The sequence below is a fragment of the Seriola lalandi genome, unplaced genomic scaffold (assembly GCF_002814215.2).
Source record: "Seriola lalandi dorsalis isolate HSWRI2012SDOR001 ecotype SW California unplaced genomic scaffold, Sedor1 jcf7180002054682, whole genome shotgun sequence".
Classification (NCBI taxonomy): domain Eukaryota; kingdom Metazoa; phylum Chordata; class Actinopteri; order Carangiformes; family Carangidae; genus Seriola; species Seriola lalandi.
The window spans coordinates 1,694,394-1,714,294 of record NW_019525235.1 but is presented as its reverse complement, the minus strand read 5'-3'; the positions used below and the strand labels follow the sequence as shown (position 1 = coordinate 1,714,294).

At 43.5% G+C, this 19,901-nt stretch overlaps 1 protein-coding gene across 1 annotated transcript; it reads right to left on the bottom strand.

Moving 5' to 3' along the window:
• Nucleotides 1-1,049: 1,049 nt before the first annotated feature.
• klf13 (Kruppel like factor 13) lies at nt 1,050-19,602 on the bottom strand. The gene is made up of 2 exons (XM_023422473.2): nt 18,717-19,602; nt 1,050-7,945 (listed from the first exon to the last, which is right to left on the bottom strand). Exons 1-2 carry the CDS (start codon nt 19,192-19,194, stop codon nt 7,623-7,625), a joined length of 801 nt encoding a protein of 266 aa, XP_023278241.1. The 5' UTR covers nt 19,195-19,602; the 3' UTR covers nt 1,050-7,622.
• Between the last annotated feature and the right edge of the window lie 299 nt (nt 19,603-19,901).

The window sequence follows — 19,901 nt, the reverse complement described above, 5'->3', positions numbered from 1 at the left end:
TATGCACGAAACTTCACACAGTTTATAAATCTATTTGGCCTGAAATACAACATGGCCGGAAGGAGAACCCAGCATTCGGAGCCCCACCTATTGTTGGTACCCCAGCAGTTACTGTAAATATTTGCATGGGGGAACAAGGTGTACTTCCTGTTGCAACAATAATACTGAAGCGCATGTCAGGCATGTGAGAAAAGGCTGTCTGACTGAGGAACGCAGCCCTTTTCTGTATTTCTCTGATGTGACTGTAGGAGTCTGCTTTAAGGTTTGAAATGTTTTATAAATGTAAATGAGGATCTTCAAAGGGAACTGACCCAATTCTGATACTAAAGCAAGATTATGTAACGTTTTAAAGATTAAAAAAAACACACCCTTCCAAATGTTAAGTTAAATTCTCAAGCAATAATTTAGTACAATCAAGACTTGTGTGTAAGTGGCTAATGTGACCTATGTAAACGACATTATACAATCAGTTCCCTGAATTAAAGGAATAGTTTGACATTTTGGGATTCACTTTCTTGCTGTTAGTTAGATGAGAATATTGACAATACTCATATTTTTGTCCAGCAAATATGAGGCTACAGCCAGCTTCCAGTTAGCTTCCAGTTAGCTTAGCGTAGCAAGAATGGAGATTGGGGGAAATAGCTCGGCTGGCTCTGTCTGAAAGATAACAAAAACCCTCCAGCACTTCTGAAGTTAACAAGCTCGTACTAACCCATACAACAATCAAAATGCATTAACCACAAATTTGCCAGACCAGATCCACAAATTCTCATTTTTAAAACTTTTATACAGTTTCTGTAAAACTGAGCTAATCTAACCTACAGCAGTTTCGTCTTTACTACACAGACATGAGAGCGGTATCAATCTTCTCAATTTCCTCGCAACAAGAAAGTGAATAAGCATTCTTCTCAAAATGTCTAACTATTATACTATGCTGTTGCATTCGTTATTATCCTGTCATGTGCTAGTTCCTGTTCATTGTTGCCACGGTGGCCGGTGTTCAGCAAGAATCACAGTGTCACCTCAACAGGGAAAGAGCACAAAACAAATTTTAGCTGCTTATTTTATGAATTTATTTCCAAATGTAAACTTCACTATTTCATGCATACAAGTTATGACAACATACATTATTCAACAATCTGTTATTTTTCATATTTGCATAGGACATGGTCACAATATATTGTCTAACATGTAAAAAATAATGCCATAAAAAGGTACAGCAGAGCAGCTAAGACCAGCACATTAAAAGTGTGTAGAATCCAAGGAACTGTACAACTGTAATACTTGAATGTAGTGATTTTGGTTTGCTGAGAGAAAAAACAAAATGACACCTGAAGGTTAGAGTGAGGTCATTGAAGAATGTACTGGCCATAGCTGAGTCGAGAGTTATTTACAGATTAGATTTTATTGGTGCCGAGAGGGAGAGCAGCACCATGGAGTCACTACAACAGGCAATTGATGGTGATGGGCAGAGGAGAAACACACAGAGGTATCCAGAGAGCAACATTACACTGAGGAGGTACATCGAGGACAAACAGGTACAGGAAACAGAATCAAACGGCCCTTTGTAATCAAAGGGAGGTCACTGACAGCACTTTGTGCAGCATAATTTGGAGCAGACAAATTCTTTACGGACAAAAAATTTCCAACACTTGAGTAAAAGACTTGCTTCTTCAGCATGCTCTTGTTCAGTAAAGAGCAAACTGCACACAGTGTCAGTTCTGGCAGGTTGAGCACGAGCACACGGTCAGTGAAGGGTGCTGACAGATATGGTCTGCTAATCCGCCATGCTGCATGTTCCCGCTGTATTTTACTCATTCAGAATTTGTTTGCTCGTATGATTTCATGGGTTTTGTTCATTCAAGTTATTTTAAAAAATGAAAAAAAAACAAAACAAAACAAAAAACTAGTTGCTTAATTGAGATATAGAAAAAGGTCCATAATCAAGCACAACATCCATTGATCAACCCTTACAGCATATAAAGTTGAACCCAGGGTCCAGACTGGGGTCGGGTTCAAAATTACTGCAACATTCATCTTTCCCTTCAAAGCCTTTGGTAACAACTTGTAACTGTGGAGCCGCTGATGAGATGCACAAACTCAAAAGCTCCATCTCACTGCTCAAGAACCACTCTATCCTTTCATGGCTGTCTCTTAAACATTATTCCCGCCTGTAAAAATTGTCATGAGGGAAGACATGCTCTGTATGTCCTTAACTTTTAAATATTGCATGTACGGTGTTCAGTGGAATTGGCTTTGCCGACACAAAGACCCCCCGCAGAGAATAAAGGAGAGATTAAACCTGGGAAATGTTGACAATGAGAAACGTACCTTGTGCACAACTCACAACGTGTAAAACCTCACAGTCAAGACAGACTTCTATTCATTACCTACAAAAATGCATCGGGTCGATGTAAGCAGCACATTTATAGCAAATGCAATTTTCAATCCTTTGGAATGGTTGGGCGTTCATTATCATTAAGATTGTTTATGTCAAAAATACCTGTAATAAGCCATTATACATTGCTTGAGTATTGTACAGCAAAAAAAAAGGAAGAGGAAGAAAAAAATTAAATAACAAAAACTAAATGAAAAACAAAGCTACACAATCAAAATGTTTACATTAAGCAGAAAAGAAATATTTAACTTAGAACACTTGCATATCAGATATGCAGAGTTGCTTCATTAAATCCTGTACATAACATAAAAACATGTCACACTTTATAAAACTGTACAAGTTTGTTAAATGTCTGATAAGAGCTAGTTTTTTTTAAATCTTTTTATCCTCAACCTCTGTGTCGTCTTTATGAAGTTACCATTATGGTTTTGGCACACAATTGCATCAATCATGCTTTTACAATGAGATCAGTCACAAAGATTTCAGCTGAGATGGTCTCATCAGTGATATATTCATGTCATTAATAATGAACTTTTTAAATAAGATTAATGTTAGTTCTTTACATACTAGGCAACAATCAATTCTCATTAATGTATTGTACAATTAGAAGAAGAAAATATCGACTGGTACGCTGTTAGCATCTTGTAGAAACCTTGTATATCCATTTTGTCATTGTTTAAAGTCCTTGTCGAAATCTGTAATCTGACTGGGATTACAATCGTGAAGTTGGATTAAAAAATGCTGAAATGCCAAAAGAGTTTCAGACCAATTTACAGTTGACAACATCCCTAACATGAGAAATATTTAAACCAAGACAAATATGTGGAGCTCAATAGGGAAGGGATGGTTTAAACATTTTTGTAACATAAAATAATAAAAATATGCTCTCATATTTTCCCCGGAAAGATTACCTTTTCCATCTACAAGGATGTGCAGGACCCTGACAACATGGGATGATTATATAAAATGTAGCCCAGTGTTTTTGTTTTGTTTTTGTTTTTTTTGTTTTTTTACAGAAAAAAGTCTCTCTTTCTTTCCTTCTTCATTCAAGTAGGGACAAACAAAACCACCAGTTATTTGTGCTACTCATCAAGCAAACGTAAGCTACATGATGGATGCTTTGAAAAGATATGAAGGTACAACAAAAGTCAAATATTTCGAGAGGTATGATTTTTGAAAAATATACAAGCTTTAACATTTTATATGAGACAAAAAAAAGCAATAATAAAAATCATGACTACATTGCTAACTCACAATGCTGTGGTCTCTATTCTTATGGAAAACTTTCAAAAGAATCTAAATAACAAAGAAAAGAAGTCACTCCATCAGAAATCGACGTACATAGAGGTCAGGAAGGTTCCTTTTTTCTTATCACGACCCCAAACAATCCTTTCACTTTCTGACCTGGAGGAATTTTGGATAACAGGCTGACTGGAATAACCTGCATCCTGACATCAACAGAGTATTAAGTTTTTCTGATTAAAGGGGTGAACCCCAATGAACAGGGTTAAAAGGATGTTATTTTAAGCAATAATGGTGCTTTTAAACAGCCCGGCGAAAACAGTCAACCTTAATGCTGTGATAAATTCAAAAGAACTGCTGAAATGACCTGAAGACAATGGAAAATCTAGAAGAAGAAAAAAAAAAACCACAAAACAAAAGAACAGATTATACACCTTTCTCCAGAGAGGTTAATAATTATTTGACAACAAAAGCAAGTACAGTAAAAATGGACATGTACAAAACTGTGTTCAATGGCCTTTTGTATTGAATTATTCAAGTAGATTTGGTACAGTGAGAATAAAAGTTATGAGACTCTGCCTGTGGAGGCCTATATGTCACTGGAGCAGTCTGGATGGATGGATAGACTGGGATGTTTACACTGTCGCAGTCAGTTTGTTTTCAGATGGTTGGAGCTTCCTGTCGCCTACTGTACAGTAAGTCCACCGACACTAATGGTCAAGGGTCTTTAAAGGGGCAGTTCACTTCACTGAAAACAGCGTCCAGAGTGCCCAGTGCTTACTAAGGCGTATAGCAGGACTGTTGAATGTTATGAGGACATACTAGGCAGGAGCTGGGCCCGTACAGAGGCGTTCCTGTGTTTCCAGTGTGGTCGGACACTGACCAGCAGTGAGCACTAAGCACCCAGGAACACCGTGGGAGGCTGGCAGACATTTGTGTGCAGCAAACTGATGTTAAAACAAAATCCACAAACTGTCCCATATCTGCTTTGCGGATGTCGACCCTGAGGTAAATGTGCAGATTATGGGTTAAGAAGTGATTCATGAAACCTGCTTGAGGGTGAGCCACTCAGATTTTTTTTTTTTTTTTTCTGCAAGAGAAAGTTACACTACAAACCAAGTCAAAAATTGACTATAATAATTTAAAAAAAAGCCATGGATAGAATAGATACCACAAAAAGCTGCTCAACAGCAATTTGAAGAACTTGTTTCTTGAAAATCAAAGTTTTATTTTTTTCAGAAATGGTAAAACCCTCTCAGTGCTTCTTCCACTGAGAGCTGCTTATCAGTGGCATTCAAAGTGTCATCTTGCAGCCGGGAAACTTACTTTACATCTCACAGAGGGTTGTTTTTTTTGTTGTTTTTTTTTAACATGTGGTGTTTTTGAGGAAACTACTGCATTCGATCTAAATAAGCGATGTTTTCTTTCTGGAGGATGTGACAGAGCTGATTATTCACAACTTTAAAGAGAGATGGCTGCTGCAGAGACCGGGGGGTGGGGGGCTGGGAGTGGGGGTGTGTGAGGGGGGACAAGGCCTGCCATTCATGAACTTACACCTGCCAGACCGCCTCGAAAACCCCTCTACGCTCTCGGGCCCAAGTTGTTAACATGCACATAGTGTGAAGCACGGGACTGCAGGGTGAGAGAGTCCGACGACTTGTTGGTAAGATGAAGCTAGCACATGCAATTCATGATGACAACGGTCCGGAGGGATCTGACAGGACCGCACTACACGGTTGAAACTATTTCCAACCATAGCGCTGGAGCATTAAAAGAAAATGTAGGCATAACACAGACTGGCGGGGCTGCAGCAGTTTTGATAGTGGTGCCCGTTTCCATGGAAGGTTTACTGTGCCTTTTGCCTGACTTATTGAGGCATGTCTGTCTAGAAAACACAAGTCAGCTTTCTCACGGGACATCTGAGCTTCACAGGCAGGACAACGTGAGGCTGGTGAGCACTGCACTTTGCTGATATGTTCGTTTTGGTTCAGATGTTTTTACAACAGTTTAAAAGCCCCCCTTGTTGTGAGAGAGAAGTTTGAAAGCAGCTGTTTTGAGCGCTTGGGTTCATTTGGTGAGAATTTGGAGCGACGTTTTCCTTGGCATTGTGAAATCTGACTCTCCGGCATGGAGTAGTGGATTTCTCCCTGTGCTTAGGATGGAGTTGGGTACATCCCACCCACACTGCCAGCATTGTCTAGGTAGTACTGTTGTTCATACACTTCTCTTTCTACTCTTATCCTACAGGTTGGATCAAACCACTAATTACAGCCATTTTTCCGCTCACAGTTCCTACAGTTGGAGGGAGGAAGGGAGTTGGGGGAAGGAGGAGGAGGAGATGAGGGGTGGGGGGGGGGGTGTCTGCGGCTGGGTGTCTCCTCCTCTGTGCTGCTCAGCTCATGATAAACCTCTCCTCTTTTATCAGGACCTGCCCCCTCTTGCCTGTCTTTTGCAGATAGCTGCTTTGTTCACTCTGTGCTCCACCATGTTGCAGCCCAGCCCAAACGCTCTGCCCCACACTCTGGCCTACGTTTGACTCCCAAAGTTAGGTGACCTTATGCAATTTGGCAGGTTTCGGAGCATCACCGCTCTCTGACGGGACAGGTAGAGCCAGAAGAGCGAGGGAGGACTCCCCGGGAATGGCATGTTCACACTCCTCCTCCTGCGGGCTGTGAATAGCTTCTTGTGGGATGCAGCTGTTTCCTCCAGGGAGGCCACAAAAGGCAGAGGCAGGAGGAGGGAAGTGAGCGGGCTGTCTGGCTCTACCTGTGATACTGCCAACCACCAGCCCCAGGCCTCGATGAAGGGCGGCTTACAAGACTGAGTAGAAAGCTTTCTTTCACTCTTGTCTTTGGTACTTTTTCCTATGTGCTTGCGAGATGGATAAACATTGTTTCAACTAAAGTCCCTTTGTGTCCACTTTGTGTGAAATACTGGCTGATGATACAGCACTTTTTATTTTTAAAAAAGAAGCATGAACAGCTGCTTTGAAACTTAACTGTCTCTATTTAAAGGTTCTAAAGTTTCTTCAACTGAGTATATTTATAAAAACTGTTCACCCAATATAATCCCGATCCTCCCACAGTGCAGATTTACACAGTATATACTGCACACTGCTGTTTAATGAAGTACATATTTAACCCAGTGTAATGGCAACTGAATATTAACATTGCAGTGGAGGAACAGATGTATTTTGTTTACTGAGGCGAGGGTTTGGGGACCGATTTCATAACACACAGCATTTACATTACATATGAATCCCCAGAACACAAGGGAGAACAGAACCGGAGTTTTGTGTACGATTGACCGTGTGACCGTAGGGCTAGTTTCCTCGAGTGTGAAAACCAACAAAAAACAAAGAGTGCAAATTGTGTTGAGTGTAAGGCTGCTATATATGTACTGTATGTTTCTCTTCACCGTGTTCATTCTTTCAAGCTAACAAGGCCATCCCTGAGCAGGGCGTAAAATTCAACCCCTGTTGAATTTCAGAGTAAAGTGATGAGTATATTGTGCAGTCAATGTGAGTACTGTTGAGTACTGTGGTATTACAGAAATAGCAACTGTCTTCAATCCTGAGGTGTGTGTGTACCCCTTCTCCTCACCTGTTCAGAAAAATAAAGAAAAACAAACAAACAAAAAAAAAAAAGAATTTTTTGATAAGACTTGTCAGGGTGTCTTTTCTTTTTCTTCCAAACCTTGTTTAGCTGACTGCGAACGTACATTGGACAACTAGCCATCATCAGAAGCTAAAAAAATACAGACATATGGTACAGAATGTAAATATTGCCATCTGGGAAAGGCATTACCTTCTTTTAGGATCACACAAGTAATTGCACTACAATAAGCAGTTATGTACAGTATGGTACACCACAGCAAGCGCAGGAATAGCAAAGGGGGGTTGCTGACAACTGTGCAACACAAGTGTTATGACAAAAACACAGGCCTCACAGGTCGGAGGCGGAAAGTGCGACTGGGTTTCAGTTTAAGGCGAGTTGGCTGGGCTGAGGGTGGGGCTGAGGGTGGGGCTGGAGGCATCTGAGCGGCTGTAGTCGCTGAGGGAGCTGGGACGTGTTGTGTTGCCGCTGCTGCCGCTGCTGCCGTGAGGCCTCTTCAGCATGCCGGGCTGGAAATCTGAGTGGCGCCGGGCGTGCTTCATCAGGTGGTCGCTGCGCATGAAGCGCTTGTCACAAAGCGGGCACCCAAACTTCTTCTCCCCCGTGTGGGTGCGGTAATGGCGGGCCAGCTCATCGGAGCGAGCGAACTTCTTACTGCAGTCTGGCCAGGTACATGGGAAAGGCCGTTCTCCTGCAAAACAGAAGAGGAAGGAGAGATGCTGGTGTATTATCACACAATAAAACACAAGACAATAGCAGCATGGCTTGAAGGCCTGTTTATCAGCACTACAGATCATGTGTACTTAACATTCTTCTTTTTTTTTAATCCCTGAATGTGTTTTCCAGGCCTTCCAAGTATCCATTGTTTTCCACTGATTTTAGTCTGATATAAAAATAAACTTACAAATACTGTACTATGATGGATTTCCTATTTCAAGGTCTTCACATGCAAGTTTTAACACTGTACCAGAATAAATGGGAGTCAGTGGCTGCCTGAAAGGTTTAAACAAGACAATCAAACTGCAATTCAACTCAACTGTTCTTGAGAGAACGGCGAGCAGGAATGTAGAGTACATGTGATTTGTATTAAATGGGCCAAAACATGCTCAATCCACCTTAAATGCTTTAGTTTTCACCACAGTGTACAATGGGAATCACATAGCGTTTTCAGAAATACTGATAGTGTCAGTGAGTGTAACATGAAACAAATGAAACTCATTGATGCGTTCTTAGTTTCGCACTCTAATCGCAAAACTGCCACCATAGTTAGAGCAGTGACTCATTATGAGATGTTTAGAGGTTAACAAGTCATGTGCACTGCCAGGCACGGTAAGCAGACATATTCCAAAGACAGGTCCTGCTGAACAAGACTGTGCTGTTTTGTGTATATAGTTGACTCTGAGTCACCAAGGAATAACAATTACAAGGTTACAGCTGGGCCTGATGGGTCAGTGAGGTGAGGGGAAGGATATCAAAAACCACCCAAGACATTTGCGAAATATTTAAAAAAAATGTGAGACAAGGCGGCTGTCAGGAGCCGTGGGACTTGGGATAAATCACCTAAATATTGGCGCTGTGCCGAAGGAGCAGACACGGTTTAATTATCTGAGCTCCAGATGCTAATCACATTCACAATGGTTGCCCAGCCCATTTTCCAACATGCAACTATCTGTGACTCGGCACATGGGAAATTACACCCTCCCCCCTTCCATCAGGCAATAAAAGTGGGCTTTGACACAAATATACCCAAAGCCAGATGGTACTATATATCTTGTGGTTTCCTTCCATTCTGATGTGGAAACAGCGCGCATGGAGCCTACATGTAGCGTTCTGCATCCACTGGCCAATGTGTCTAACACTGTATTCATTTAGTTCCATTTCACTGAGTTTCTGCCTGACAATAGCTACATCCAGAATTCTAATTTTACCAGCGTGACCTTGCAGCACTATAGCGAAGGGCAGGACGTATTCTTTTAATTTTATGATTCTTCCCTGACAATAAGAATGATCCATCTTCTCTTAAGCCTATATGCCGAGGATTCTAGGTATGAAAAGGAATAGGCGGTGAGATGCGTTAATGTTTACTGGTGGCATGACAAATGAGCACGTAAGAGCAGGCCTGCCAAATACTTTCTTTGTTCTGTGGCTTCCCTCAGGGCCACAATGGAAACAGTGCTGTTCAGCATCAAACAGTCATATGCTACCTGATGCCAGGGAGTCTCAAAAACAAGAACTCAGTGCACAACTAGTCTCGGCAACCCCACCACCCCCACCCCCTATACTGCATGGTTACAAAACATGCAGACAGACAGAGCAAGTCTAGACAGCCCGGTCTGTGTTCCTGCCTCTGACGCCTCACCTCAGCTCCAGACAAACTCAGTCAGCCCTGCCCACTACAGTTCCTCAGGGTTCATACAGAGCTCAGTGTGTGTAAACTCTGTAACTGACATATAGACATTTGCATATTGCCCACAGCCTTGTCTCCTTTTTTTTTGTCAAATCTCTACACTGTTCTCACTCTCCTGCTAAAGTTCACACAAAATAAACACATCTATCTTGTCCTGCATGACATTAAGAGTTACAATATTTGTTTGACCCTGTTTTATATATCCTGGATTACATCCTCCTTGAAGCATAGCTCCAGCAGAAAAGGGAGGCAGTGTAACTTTTAGGGCAATTATCTCTTTGAAGAGACTCACGATAGTCTGATTTCATACCTTATTAGCAAGAGAAGCAGCCTCTGTTGCCACCTGGCACTGCAAAATGAGTTACTGGCTAAAAAAGAAGAGCTAAGCTCTGCAGGCTGCTTAAGGCTAAATAACCAGTGTAACGGATCCAACAACATTAATATTTAACCAGACACCAGAGAGCTAGGCTGAGATATCCAGTCTAACGGCCCTTATATACAAATGCAGTCATAGTGGAAGCATCAGGTATCCAACATCAACTCACCTATCCAATTATACAGAGCTCCATGACTTCTTAGAAAATGCAGTATTAAGCTGATACACTGCCTATTTTCACCTCATGCTAAACTGCTTTTGGCATTTAGGTCAACAATATAAATATGCATTAAAATCCTGCTGCTTTAATGTAAGCCTTAGAAGATTCACTTGCATAAAGAAAAAAAAAAACATGCAATGCCCCAATTGATTGTTGCGCTTGTTTCATAACATGAGGATTGGGAGGTTTAAGGAACAAAGACTTTGATCCTGAGTGGAAACAATGATAGGGGCTATTACCCCGTTGTGGTAGGAAGATGTCACTCTCCAAGATATTTTCAATAGACTGCAGCTATTACTCAGCATCTCTGATGAAAAAAAAAAAGAATACAGCAAGCTACTCCCCTTACCCTACTGCTCTTCCCATCTAGTCCCAGTGTTGTCACGGCAGGGCCGACGCCAGGCCCCACCGATTGGTTATCCCATCTCTGGCGGAGCGCCACATCCAGGGTGTGGTTTGTCTTTCTCAGAAAGTGTCAGTTGCAAAAGGCGAGGTGAAGTGTGGGTGGGTGGGGTGGGGGCGTAATGAGGGAAGCTTTTCCCTAACGAACACAGTGACCCAGTTACCCGTAAAGTGAGTTACATCATGCACGCAAACTGTACCTCTGCTAAGCACTAGTGTCCCCCCTCCAAGGCGATGAGATTATGTCACAGGTACTCTTGTTATATAATTGTTCTCTCTGAGGCCACTGGGTCAGTAAATAAACAGCTCATCTCTGCTCCTCTCCCCCCATCCTCCTCTCATTCATATCTAAGAAGTTTGTACTCCTTAGTTTCTGCAGAAATGGCTACGAGAAATGGAATCTGCCTCCCCAGTGTAAAGAGATGCTGTCTGTGAAGCCGAGATCAAATCTCTTTTTGACGTGAGCAGCAACTCAGAAACTCAACTCGGTCACCTGCTCCAACAACAGCAACCAGCATTTCAAACGAGAGTAGATAACATTCCTGGTGTGTCCTCAGGCATGGGCCAAACTCACACAGTGTACAGCTAAAACCTCTATCTGATTCTGTCATAAGAGAGCTTGAGTAAATAGCTCTGCAGGGTGAGAAAGGCGAAAAAAAACACAGCTCCTGTGGATACATCGGAGATCACCTTGAAGTTAACTTTGTTCTGCCTGCACAGTGAGAACCAGAACAGGAAATATCTTTTACAGAACTCAGAACAACAACAAGGTGCACGCAGAAACCTGTATGGACTTTTACGAGTAAACAGGCAGACAAAGGGAAAGTAGGGCTGCAGTCAGAGTGTAGATCACAGCTCATTAGAGTTGGAGCTACCTCACTTCAGTGCTGGCTTTGTGGCACAGCCAGCTTGGCAACATGAAATGAGAGGGACACCACTAACTCCAGTGGTAGGGCTCAGCACAATCCTGTAATTTGGTTGCATGTTTACAACAGTCTATGACCTGTAACCAACCAGGAGCCGGCTACGCTGCCAGGAGACATCCATTCATGGGATTTTGGGTAATACTAAAATGACTGCTGAGTCCCTGATCAGTATAAACCACTGGAGCAGACAGGGTTAACCCAACTGTGGCCAGCCTCTCCCTCCACACGCACCATTACATACCAAGATGAAATAAACACAAGCATGTGTGTGCAGAACAATAAATATACATTAAGGCTCTTGCAGCTTTTGCCTCTTTTCATTGTTCACACAGCAGTATACATGCAGGCTTCGCTGGTGCAAAAATAACAACAAAGGCTCTCAAAGTTCTGCGGTCTGTAGAAAAGGAAAAAAAAAAACACGCTGCTTGATTTGAAACACATCTGAGATCAGAACAACTGTTTACGTGGCTGTTTGTCTATGAAAAATTGACTCAGTGGGAGAGGAGTCAAATTACAGAGAAAATCAGTCAGTCAAAACATGTTTTCTCCAAAGCTCCATTCAGAATCTGTCGCAAACAAGAATATGTCGTCTCTGCAGGAGCGACAAAAGACCCTTGGGTGGGTCAGGTACTCGTGATGAGGATCGGCTCAAACTTGTCAGGAGAAAGCTCTGAAAACAGAGAGCATTTGATCTATTATCGTCTTTTGTCTTTATTGTGAGGGACCTTGCTTGACGTTGAATAGTCGGGCTCCCCTTGTGGGCCTATAGCTGTCAGGTTGTGAACAATAGCAGCAGCCTCGCTCCCAGCGGGAGAGGCACTCCTGTAATGCATTTCAATCAGACAGGCTGTGAGTACTAACCGTAACTCACTCCCCTTGGTCTGCACTGCACAGGGCTATTGACATTCACCCAGAGACATGCAGCGGGGGTCGAGTGTGACTGTCTGATTCCTGCACACACTTAGCCATACATTACTTCATCCCCTTAACTCTTTAAGGGAAAAGCCGGGATAGCTCGCCTGCATTGACCAGCTCATCACATTTGCCTCAATTAGTTAGAGTGGGCACTCTCTTTCAGCCTTGAGTGCATGCTGAAACAACCTGCAGCCTTGATGTGTTGCAGGCAGTCTCCTTATCTTTTAAACCCTGGTTAAGTAAGGAAATGCAAACAGCTGCAGCCATTAATGGCTGTTTACAGTTGGTCCGTATGAACGGGTGGGAGCAGGGATGCCCCATCATCCGTGACTCTCACTCACACAGTACAATGTCAGCTCATTCCACTGATGGAGTCTGACACTATAGCTCACATGAGATAGAAATACTTACTACCCAGTGCCAAACAAAGAGCCATAGCCCTGCTAGATCCTGAGAGGCCTCACCACACTGCGATAAGAGCAGATACAGGCTGGAGATATTGCCAGCTGTCCCAGTTATACCTGATACTCTGATGCGGAGGGAAATATTTTCATGTCTCCCATGGAAAATGATTACCCCCCCCCCAAAAAAAAGACTGAACAAAATACTTCTCATTTGTGCTGGTGACCACACCCCAGTGTGTCGTGGTCTGCCACAGTCTGATTTATCGCACAGAGAAAGAGGACACACCTTACATACTGTAGGGAACATAAACAGCCCTGCTAGAGACAAAACCCCCCCCCCCCCGACATAAGCTCCACAGTGATTTTCAGCCATTCCTCTCTTATTCAAGCTGTGCTGAACACAACACAGTGGTCACAGTCAGAGTTTAACTCTCAGATGGGACCCTGTGAGTGCCGGGCTGACAGGGGTGTTCTCTGCTGCAGAGGTCACAGCCCTTCAAACGTTAATCAGATTAGCTGCAGATGCAGCTGAATAAATGACCTACATCAATGGAGGGCATTGACAGTGAATATCCTAGTATCTAACCCCACCCCCACCCTGCCTCACTGTATATTCTCCGTCTTTGTACTGCAGAACCCTCCCTTGCAAGTGAGATGCGGTTGGCGGTGGCTGAACAGTAGAGGCAAAAAATGCACAAATGTTCCACAGGTCTGTATCCCTCTCTTCCTGCCGCCGGTAATCAACACCACGCCACAAGCCGTGGCCGGAGCTTGGCCTCGCAACACAACACGCTTCAGCACCTATTTTGCTTTGCAGGCTGAAGAAGGGTGGGAGGGGCTGGTGGGGGGAATAGACAGAGTAGCTTTTATAGTAGTACTCCAGAGCTAACTAAAGAATACATGAGCCCTGTGGGCCATTGAAAGCAGCACAGCCAGGGAACTGCCTGACAGGGGCCTTTCAGTATTATGAGTGTCCACCACGCATGCCTAGCTGCTTAATCACTGTTAAATCAGGTTTATATTCCAATATTAGTGAGGAACTATGCTACAGTCTGCTTTACATGTCCACATGTAGAATAGCATATGGACAGTGCGTGTACCAGAACACGCCTCAGTGATGTCTTTCATGGAGCAGCAACACTGCACCAGAGGATTAGAACCGGCAAGATGGTGGCTCCACTTTGGTTTTATTTACAACCCAAGGATCAAGTAGATTTAACTAATACCTCGTTTCCACTGCGCATACTATACTGTACTGCTACATATGGGTCGACCAGATTTCATTCACAATGTCTTATCTCACAGCATGAGCAAGAGCTATAGGCTCTGTGAGGCTTTACTTAGAGCACAGTGATGATTTGGGCTAAACTGACAGCAGCTAACATGCTCACATTGACAATGCTAACGTACACAAGGTGCAGCAGACAAATGCCATTCATTTTTGCAGGTATGTAAATGAGGGATTGAACTTAAAACTACAAATGTCGACCTGCTGGTTGCACCAGAGGAAAGGTCACGCGACCGTTAAAGTCATTAGGATTCAAAAACCTCATGGCAATGCATCCCACTATTGTTAAGATATTTCAGTCTGGACCAGCGTGGCGGACTGCCCGACACCACTAGCATAGCCAAAAACGTATAACTTGTAGGATCACCAGAGCGGAGACAAATGGAAACTGCTGAACATCTCCTGGCTGAGGATTCACCGTTTTATTACATGTCAGGAGAAATATGGCTCAACTGGGAGGGATGGTGGAAATCCTGCCGTGTGGCATGTAGACAGACTAACCTCTTGTGCCCCAGCAGAATTTTTGCATATTGCTGTGCCAAGGTCAGGCTCAAGTAAGAGCAGGAAAACCCCATCTCCACCCTGCTACCTCATCACTGCCACCAGCCACACAGGAACACTGTGCACTCTGTGTAGCAGTGCAGCCAAATATAAAACCACTGGCAGAGATGCAGTATATATAATCAGAGACTCCTGTGTCTTTTTTCCATGTGGAATTTGGGATAATTTCACGTTTAAAAAAAGTGTCATTAACCACAGTTATTTGACCAAAAATAGAAAGCATGCATGAATAACTGGATCTACATGGCAGTGGAACTGTGCTGCCAGGTGGTGCCACTTATTTTTTTAGGACACACAGTAAAGGGCTTTACAGCCATCTCCCAGTACTAGAGGTACCCCCAGCATAACACAAAAGAGGTCCAGACAAAACGTCAAACCAACTGTAAAATATGTCATTAGGCCCTTTGTCTTTGAGAAATATTGACCCTGTTCCTCCCGGTGATTCAAATAGTTTTCGAATAGGTCTTGTACACTGACAAGATGGCCTTTTGTGAGGCCCAGCTGTGGGGTGGGGGCTGTGGGGGGTGGACACACAGAAGGCCTGGGCTGTTCTTTCTGAAGAAGACATGACTTGTAATGAGCTTGTCAGGGGCCATCTCTCCTTTGGATATGGCAGCCTGCATGACATGACCAAAGCAGAGTAATGAGGCTTCACAGAGAACACCGTGTACTCAATGACCACAAGACACCTCTTGGGAAAGTTGGTCTTCATCGTTAAGAGTCCGTTAAACTCTTAACAGAGGGAATGAGAGGGAGAAACCAATTGGTGCTGAGAATTTCCCTCAGGAAGAATCAGAGGCAGCAGTCGGCTTTATGGTCTACATTTGTTCCATTTGACTATAAAAGTTTATCTGTACATCAGCATTACATGACTGCATTTTCCATACTGCAGGATAAGTATGTGTTGGAGAAAAGCCCCACCTCCCACACCAGGAGATCAGACAAATGCTGTCTGGTAACCTTAGACCCCTAAACTGCTGTGGATTCTTCGCCATCAAACTCAGTGCAGCATAATGAGCGATTTAAATTCAGCGCGTTCTCCCATGTCCGCTACATCCTGGTGTCCCTCTACTGTGTTAGAAGAGACGAACTGTGTTTGAAAAGACACCTAAAATAAAACCACTTAGTCTGCGCTGAAGAGACCCTTAACCGGGAACTTTTTAATACCTTTAAAGAGATAAATTTCCCAGTTGCTCTGGATAATCCCCAGGTCTTGCTGTGGACAGCTTTTCTGCCATGAAAGCCACTCACAGCGAGGTTTGTAAATGATCCTGAGTACATTGTTTCCTGAAAAACACAGTTTTTAAATGCTTTAAGCGCTGTAAATGAACTTTTATTCACCTCCATTGCACTGGAGTGGCATCAAAAGTCTCATTAGAAGAATTTTCAAAACCTAGGTAAAAAAAACCAAACCTGAAACTATTTTTACAGCGGAGGTAATCATTACTGCAGGGTGAAGTTTGCTTTGTGCTTGTAATGGGACTGATTTTTTTATGTACTGTAGACATTGCACAAGAAATACACTGTAGCTCAGGTTTCAGCTCCTCTTACACTCTGACAAATCACACGCACAAGGGTTGCAAAAGCTGGGATGATGAGGCTTTGGGCGTTAGAGAAGTCAAGTGAGGACGCCTTGTCCTTAGCTCTTTGTTTAGTGTCTATAACAGTGTTTCCCCCCTCAATTAGATAGCGGTGTTTGGCTGGGACTGACTGGGCTCCCATCCATTCTCTCTTGACTCTGCTAGTAAGGGCTGAGGGGAAGCACACTGCCAGAGTCTGGCTCTATGAAAGCACTGCAAGCAGCCTGGCTGAACTCAGATGACCCACATTCTGGGACTATCCAATCAAATAAGCAGAGAGAGTCATTATTATCAGAATTTATGGGACACAAACCAATCGTGAAGCCAGACGCCGGAGCATATCCAAACAGAAAGGCAGGCGAAAGGAAACGCTTAATAGGCAAAGAGACAAGGGCTGGGCTAATATGGAGCAATAAAGCTGCACTAAAAACACATGGTTGGGGCTGCAGGGAAGTGCACTGTGTGCTGGAGGCTGGCACACTGAGAGCGCTGCTGCAAGTTTGGCTGAGACGAGGCAGTTGAACTGAGATGACTCACGTTTTGTGACCGTCCTCATTATCAAAAATTATAGGATACAAACCAATCACAAAGCCAGACACAGGAGTGTATCCCAAAAGAAAGGAGAAGAGAAGAGAAGAGACAAGAACAAGGCTAATAGACTGTAATAAAGCTGCACTAAAACACAGCTGTGCAGAGGACGCACAGGCAGTTATTATCAACATTATGGACCCCTGCTATATGTACTTACATATGTCAAATCATTCTCTTAGCTTGTTCTTTGTGACAAACACTGGTTATTCACCACAGCTGTCAGCACCAAGCTGCAGCTGATGGGTAAAAATGGACAAAAATACAAAATGCAGACACAGGATTAACCTCCATCTACAAGAAAAAGCACCATATATCAGGCCTATGGCATCTTACAGGGTTACTTTCACTTTTAAAGTTAGGCTTTGTTATTTCAAAGACATAAGGTATCCATATGAAATTCTTGTATAGGATAATAAAGCTGGTGATATAAGGATACCGATCAGTCAAAAAGCCAGAAAAGGGAGTGTAAGGAGGGAATAAAAGAAAGGTTTTATAGGCAATGAGACAAGAATTTAGCTGTGTAAAAGAGGGTCACAGATGTTTAATATTTGAGACAACTAAGGGGTGAATTGTGCAAGAAGGTGTCTCATATATACATACACACATATTTGTAGGGAATCTATGAGGCTCAAATATGTGTCAAGTTCATACAAGGCGCTTCTTACGTGATCCGGAGAGGTCTGTTTTGTTTCTGGTCTGTCAGGCATGATGTGTGTGTGCGTGTGTGCGTGTGTGAAGAATGGAGGATAGCGGTGAGAAGAGGGAGTGTGAGCTGCAGTCTACAGAGCAGAAGCTCCTCAGTCGAGGCTCAGCTAGCTGAGTCTGTTGCTGGCCAGATCAGCTGGCAGTCTGTCTAGTGGGGGTGTGGCACATCACAACAAAGGGCTCTGGGCAGACGGACGACTGCACAGCTCTTATCAAACCTCCAATTTGAGTCCATCTACATCTTTTGCCCCTCTCTCTGTAGCCTATCCTGCGGAATGCAAAGCGCAAATATGGAGGTATGGTCCTTCAGGAAGGTCAAACGTTACAGACTGCTGATCTGGAGCGCATTTGTTAGCCTGTCTCTCTGCAGTGTGACGGTACACTCAAGTCTACTGGATTGAGCTTGAAAACTTTTTGTGTTTGTTTGTTTTTTTTTGCATGCCCACATTAGTGCACACTTGGTGGTATTCTGTGATGTGCACATCACATGTCGTCGAAGGGGTTTAAAAAAAAAAAAAAAAATTTCTCATGTTGCCATGAGACAAACCAAACTTTACTGGAATCAATGTGTGCAAGAAAGAAATGCTCGAAATCTGATGTGTGTGATTTGTTCCTGCATTTGCACTGCAGTTTCGGTTTGTACACACTGTCCAATGCAGGGGGGTGGGTGGGGGGTGCAAGAGGAAAGCCGTGACAAAGCTCGGAGACTTGAGTGGGAGTGGCACTATTTTCGACCCCCCCCCCCCCCCCCCCCCCCCCGAAATTAAAAGGACATTTTGCAAAGTTCATGCAACTTAATGGAACAATGAAATTATTACGCTATGAACCAAATCTGGCTTCGCTGCGCTGTCTGTGCTGGCTATTTCCATTTAGGGTGGATCCGTGAATATTTACACATATGACTCGATGAAACACAGCAGTCAGTCACCTTCCTCTGTACTAATATCGGTTTGAATGTAAGAGAAACCACACTTCTTTTTTTATCAGTGTTCTCGGTTTTAATAATCCCATCCGTTCTCATATAGGCAAAGGTAGCACAATAAGTCATGGTCACAGCAACAAACAATTTGCATCCAATGAAACTGACCTGTATGTGTCCTTAGATGCGCTTTGAGGTGGGATGATTTGCCATAAACTTTTTCACAACCTGAATAGTGGCATTTGTGCTTTTTCTGAGGTGATTCTTGCTCAGTTCGACCTCTCGATCTTTTGCCTCTTTGTTTGAGCGAAGGATCGGAGATGGTGGTAGGTGTGGCAGAGTTTCCATCATCTGTGAGGTTCGGCATGCTCTCATCCTTTATTTTTGCCTGCTCGGCAACATTGTTGGGAGTCTGCTGGTTAAAATCCGCCAGAATCCGCGCCACCACAAAAAGAGAGGAGTTGTCTTTCACCAGAGGCTCTTTGATTTCCTCTCCGTTCTTGGAGGAGGACGGGATTTCTGGTTTAATCTCCCTATTCCCTTTAGGAGCGTGAACAATTGCACGACTGGACATTGAAACAAGGCACTCTGCTGCAAAGTGATCCATTTTGTCTTTGAAACAGCCCCCTCTGCTTCTTAATGACATTCAAAAATAAAAATAAAATAAAATGATGGCGTGTGGGGAAAAAAAAGTACTTGTTCCGTGGTTCCCTTTGTGTGGTGGTCGTGGTGGTGAGGAAGAGGAGGAGGAGGAGGTCGTTCTCATCAGAGAGAAGTGACTTTAGGATCTTACCCGGCTTTCCAATATCATCAACATCCTGTGAGAGAAACGCCTCGGACAAAAAAAAATGCAGACAAGCCCCCTCAGATAGAGAGAGGGACAGAGAGAGAGAGAGGGAGAGAGAGAGAGAGAGAGAGAGAGAGAAGAAAAACAAGAAACCCAAAGTCTTTGTTTAGTGCAACGACGCTGGTAACAGGAACTCTAGAAACTTGGATGTGTTAACTCCCATCGCGGCTTCAAACACTCTCCAGCATAGTGAGTGTGTCTCCTGAGCGCCTGTTCCTGCTGGTTGTATCCTTGCTGGGGGCGTGTCGACCGGCAGCGCTCGGCAGCATCGTCAGAGTAGCCGCTCATTCATTGGGCACTGCGTGTCCCCAAATGCACCGAACAATACGAGTTTACTTGAAAGTTTCACCACAGGTTGCACACTGGTTATGCGTTGCAGAAACCCTCAGGAAGAAAACGTTCAATAGAATAGTAATATGTTTTTTTTGTTTGTTTTTTGTTTTTTCTACGGTGGGTGGGTAGGTGGGATTATTCTGCAGCATCCTGTCCAAGCCTGCATGCATGTG